This window comes from Cynocephalus volans, chromosome 4, assembly GCF_027409185.1.
Source record: "Cynocephalus volans isolate mCynVol1 chromosome 4, mCynVol1.pri, whole genome shotgun sequence".
Classification (NCBI taxonomy): Eukaryota; Metazoa; Chordata; class Mammalia; order Dermoptera; family Cynocephalidae; genus Cynocephalus; species Cynocephalus volans.
The window spans coordinates 150,236,973-150,242,884 of NC_084463.1; the positions used below are offsets into that span (position 1 = coordinate 150,236,973).

The 5,912-nt window shown below is 34.6% G+C and overlaps 1 protein-coding gene across 1 annotated transcript; it reads left to right on the top strand.

Moving 5' to 3' along the window:
- The first annotated feature begins 2,087 nt into the window (after positions 1-2,087).
- LOC134375404 (olfactory receptor 5D18) lies at positions 2,088-3,026 on the top strand. The gene has a single exon (XM_063093816.1). It carries the CDS (start codon positions 2,088-2,090, stop codon positions 3,024-3,026), a length of 939 nt encoding a protein of 312 aa, XP_062949886.1.
- The last annotated feature ends 2,886 nt before the right edge of the window (positions 3,027-5,912 follow it).

Here is a 5,912-nt window from a genome sequence, read left to right on the forward strand (position 1 = left end):
ATACAGGCACTTTAGAATTATATCAAATAAAAGTGATTAATGTTAAGTGTTTATTTGTGACCTCAAGAGAATGGGGCAATAGAGAGTCTCTAGTGTCCATGTCTCCAAGGCTGTAACTATAGATTTAAGAACCCACACATAACTCCCAGTGAGGAGAGGCCCTCCATTTTCCATCACCAGGTTTGTGTTAAGATTCTAAAGACAGATTCATATTAATTTCTGTCTAGAGAACAAATTGGGAGGAAGGAATCTTACCTTTTTGAGCTGTATTTTGAAAAATATAAGTGAGTGTGTAAGGAACAGAAAGTGCACTTTTTCTAAGAACTCTGTATTAGGCAGCCTGGCTTAGCTAAGCTTCTCAATAACAGTCCCTGGAAAACAGGTACCCAAGGTCGGGGAATAGACAAGCTCTGAGAAGTTTGGGAGTGTGTATTTTCTTATGTCTGTTAATTTTTGGAGGAGTAATCAAGGTAGAATACACGGATAATTAAGTAAAATGAAATAAACAAGGATTAAATAGACTCTCCAGTTAAAAACAAATAAATAAAAAAGACCAGCTTTAGTTAAGACTATAAAACAGGAAACAATTGACCCCTGACACCAGTAATAACAACCAAGTTGGAACAAACAAACATAAAAACTACAGGGTAAATTTTAGCAATGATACTTTCCAGACTCAAAGATATAGAAACTTTTACCTGCAATGTAATGATAGCATTTAGGACATAAGATCCATTAAAATAAATTTATCATTAGCTTAAAACTTAAAAAAAAAAATGAAATGTTCAATTAAGGAAAAAAAAATCATACTCACGAGTACAGAAACAGGTAGGGTGACTTAATATGATCTGACATCTTTACTGACAGACCATCTGGAAACTATTTCTTGGGGTGTCTGATGACAGATAATCTTGTCAGAAATGACAGAACAGACAGAACAAGAGATTCCTGGTATGGTAGAATCTGAGAGGTGTTAGACACCAACTAGCAAAATATAATGATTCTTTGTTTCAGTTTTCTCGTGAGATGTCTCCATAGTGCCATACTACCTCAAGTTTTTAATCCTTCTCCTTTACAGGTAACAGGGGCACAATGAATATTGTAGGTAACTAGAAGGGAGAGGGAAGATAGAGACCTAGGCAAAGGAAGTTTCTAGGTCAGAGTTTTTACTATATTCAGTTTTTCCTGGTGAGAAAGTTTTCCTGAATTCTGTTCTTGTGAGTTTCATATTGATGCTGCTTTCTAGTATATCTCTGTGGCACAAATCCTATCATTAGAATATTTCCCATAGATGTAGAGTGTGTTGTTGGCTCACAAATTGGAAGTATGATTATTAATAAAGAAACAGGATCAGGGTTTGGTGTAGAGGAATAGATGCATAGCTAGGAATCTGCAGATCCTAGCACCAGTCATAGATGTGTAGATTGGTCTTTATCTGCATTTTATTAATCCTCTAGCAATGAGGAAGAAACTCGCTCAATGGAGAAGCATATGAAAAAAAATAAATTATGACATGTTTTGATATCACATTCACTGGGTCCATCAGACAAACAGAGATGCTACAAAGTACTATATGAAATTAACAATAGAGGCACATATGTTCAGTGTTAGGGCTGTTGATATATAATGTCACTGCGAAAATATACACTGTAAAAATCAATTTATTTAGAAATTTCTGATTTTTATAATTACATGGCTGATATAGTCAGTCATCATACTATCATAGGAAAATATTTTATGAAATTATAAAGTTTAAGGAAAGGCGAAAGTACTATGTGAAGATTTGATTTAAAATGACCTTAAAAGTTTGGAACTCATATCACCATATTTGTAAATATTAAAAACTATATTTGAGAACATTTAATTCAGTGATTGTATTTTTTTCCTTAGGAAGTTTACCAGTGGGAAGAATGCTCTAAAACTTTAGGCATTTAGTTTATCTTGGATAATAAACATGTAAATTCTGAATGATATTGGGCTTCATATTCCAGGCTTGGTGAGGGTGGTCAACCAAGCTTCCTATTTCCATAGTTTTCTTAATATTTTTGTTTTCAGGACTAACCCTTAGATTTGGACAAACAGAAACCATGTTGTTGTCAGATGGAAATAAAAGTGGAGCCACATTTATGCTCTTGGGCTTCTCAGATTCCCCGCAACTCCAAGTCCCTCTCTTCTTGATTTTTCTGGCCATCTACAGTGTCACTGTTGTAGGAAATCTTGGGATGATCATAATCGTCAAAACTAACCCCAAACTGCACACCCCCATGTACTTTTTCCTCAGCCACCTCTCATTTGTGGATTTCTGCTATTCCTCTACCATTGCCCCAAAGACTCTGATGAACCTAGTGGTAAAAGACAGAACCATTTCATTTTCAGGATGTGTAGTACAATTCTTTTTCTTTTGTACCTTTGTAGTAGCTGAATCTTTGTTGTTAGCTGTGATGGCATATGACCGCTTTGTGGCTGTTTGTAACCCTCTGCTCTACACAGTTGCCATGTCCCAGAAACTCTGTGCCATGCTGGTGGTGGGATCATATGCGTGGGGAGTGGCATGTTCCTTGACACTCATGTGCTCTGCTTTAAAATTATGTTTTCATGGCTTCAACACAATCAATCACTTTTTCTGTGAGTTTTCCTCACTGCTGTCCCTCTCTTGCTCTGACACTTTTATCAACCAGTTGCTTCTTTTCATTTTTGCCACCTTTAATGTGATAAGCACACTGCTCATCATCCTCACGTCTTATGTGTCCATTGTTGTCACCATCCTCAAGATGCGCTCAGCCAGTGGGCGCCGCAAAGCCTTCTCCACCTGTGCCTCCCACCTGACCGCCATCACCATCTTCCACGGGACTGTCCTCTTCCTCTACTGTGTGCCCAACTCCAAAAACTCCAGACACACAGTCAAAGTGGCCTCTGTGTTTTACACAGTGGTGATCCCCATGTTGAATCCCCTGATCTACAGTCTGAGAAATAAGGATGTCAAGGTTACAGTCAGCAAGATAATGAACACTAAATTTTCTTATTGAACATGTTTCAGTGGAGTTTGTGCCCAACATATAAATAAAGTGTGTCAATAAAGGTTGATTTTAAATATATCTTTCAAGTTAAAAGAGTTAATATTGTTCAATGAAACAAAAATGGATTTTGGTTTGGAGAGAATAAATTTATCTCTTGCTTGCTGGAAAAGACTAGCAATCTCTCATCTTTTATTTTTTTGTCTATGAAATTGGGACATCAAGAGTTAGCGAATAATCATATTGTGAAGGTTAAATGTTAATACCTTATCATGTTCTACACATTCTATAGAACTCAATAAACATTAATTTCATCCCCTTTCTTAGAAGACACTTATGTTAGACTAGGTTCTTAGTAAATATATGTGTCTCTTTATCATGAAAATACAAACCGAATTTAAGATAAGACATAGTCCTTGCCTTTAAGAATGCAAAACCGACTGTTGACAATGAGCAATAAAGTAAGTGGCCATTGGGTAAGGCAGAAAATAACACATACCATGGAGAGTAGGAGAGAAGGTAAAGTTCAAACCCTTTAATGGATTTCAGATGGATATCTTCATAAAATAGGTTTTGTTTGAACTTGGCCTTTTATTTATTTATATGTTTTACTTTATGTTATTTTTATTTATTTATTTATTTTACCTCTCAATATATATTGCAGTTGATTTTCATGCCCATTTACCCATTCCTCTCCACCCCCGCCACATCATATCTGTTCACTTGACAAATAGTTCAAGGAATTTTTGTGGTTATTCTGTCTCCCCACCCCCTTGTTTTGTGTGAGTGTTCATTTATTTATTTTTAGCTCTCACAAATAAGTGAGAACATGTGGTATTTCTTTTTCTGTCTGACTTATTTCACTGTTAAAAGGGAATGGGCAGAGTGTTAGGAGATATATTTTGTTCAGAAAATAGTTTTATTTAAGAGAAAACAACATGAATACAATCAAGGAGATAAGAACATGATACCGAGTCAAAGATTCAACAACTATTTTATTGAGCTAATACGATGTTGTGTGTGTGTCTTATTTGTATTATATACAAAGTGCAGATTAGTTGGCATAAGTGGAAATTTGAATAAGATGTGGACTATATTTTGAATTTGTTTTTAAAGCAGCTCCAGTGTGACAGTGAGATAAACTGTGATAGACTCCCCCAGAGGCTTAGGAATGACAGATTGGATCGCAGAAAATCTAAGATTCAAAACCGGGGACTATGAGTGCCTGTCCAAAGTTTATTTTGTACTGTTTTACTGCCTACAAAGATATCAGTAACATTATCAAACTTTATGGACATTTCTTTCCGAGTCGGACATAATCTTTGAATCCTTCTGAAAAGAATTCTCACCCATCAAAAGAAAAAAAAAGTTTGAAGTTGTTTTAAGTGATGAAAGCTAATTGCCTACATAAATGTACTGAAAATAAAATAAAAACCAGGCAATCATTACCATCAAAACCTATTGACATGGTAAATTAAAAGTGACCTTCTTTTGTCTACTCAATGTCTGGATAAAATTCCAAGCAAATCATCAGTATGATAGAAAAAATGATTTTTGAAGTGTTTTGGTATGGGAAAAAAAATAACCTGGAAAACAATTTTATATAGGTATAATAAAGTTATTTGAAGTGTTTGTATTATTTTGAATTTATGATCGCTAATGAACTAATATGCATTGGGTTTATACATATTATTTGATAAAGAATTAATTAAATAATAATTTGGAAAGGGAAGAAATGTAACAGTGCTTTCGATACTGGATTTTGATGAGGAAACATTTTTTCTCTTGGTTTCCATTTCTCTGGGTTCTCATAAATTTACCTTTATGAATGCCTAGTACTCAGACAATTTTCTTTGACATTAGAATATTATATTCATCTCAAATAAATTTTAAATTTCACACTATATTGTTATCTTGAAAAGCTGCCATGCGAACAAGCACAAACAAGCACATTTGATAAAAAGAAAAAATAGCTCACATTCCATCAAGTGAGATGCCATCTAGCAAGCTACCAGACTGGAGTGTCAAGCCCTCTTCTTAGACTCTCACCTGTCAGCTGATGCCATGAACATGAGCAAGCCATGGTCAGCCATGCTAGGAGCAGATCAGAGGAACTACCTAGCTGACCTGTGTAATAGCATTTCGAGCAATAAGGGTTGTTTCTAACCAGTAGGTTTTAAGTGGGTTTTTTTATGGTCACTCACTTTCTCTAATTCTGGGAAGATTCCCACAAAGACTTTCCCAAGTTTTATCACATACTAACTAAAGATATCTGTTATTCAACCACTTAGAGTCAAATTGTTTAAAACCATACAATTAAAAAGTTCAGAAAATTAACATAGTGTTGACTTTATTAAACCTTGCTAATGTAATATTTTATTAATATGGTGTTATTTTATGTGGTTTAAATGCATTTCATTCCAAGCTTATAGCTTCATATTTATATTATTAAATTTATGGATAATGACCACGATATTCATTCCAAGGAAATTTTTAAAATTTAAATCAACTTTTAAAAACACCCCCCATCTTTTTAAGTCTAAGGTAAACAGACAAGAAAAGAAGCTTTGTTGCTAGTGGGAGGCCTAAATGAAACAGGAAATCATCACCAGTGATGTCCTTCATAGATGCTCTTCTGCCTTTTCTATCGTGAGACTCTCTCCTTCAAGAAGAACGCATTTTGTGACAGTAGTTTGGCGTTCACTAAGAACAAAATAAAAAAGTATTAAACAGGTATTTTCAACAACCTGCTATATATTTGAGTATGTATACTATATAATATATACTCATGCGCATATATATACACAAACACACACATGTACATTACATACATATCGTATTCCATAGACAATATGTACTGGTTATGTTCTCTTGAATAGATGTCTAATGCCATTCTTT

Excerpts from the sequence above, each read along its gene's own strand:
- LOC134375404 (XM_063093816.1), top strand. The coding sequence starts at position 2,088 with ATGTTGTTGTCAGATGGAAATAAAAGTGGAGCCACATTTATGCTCTTG.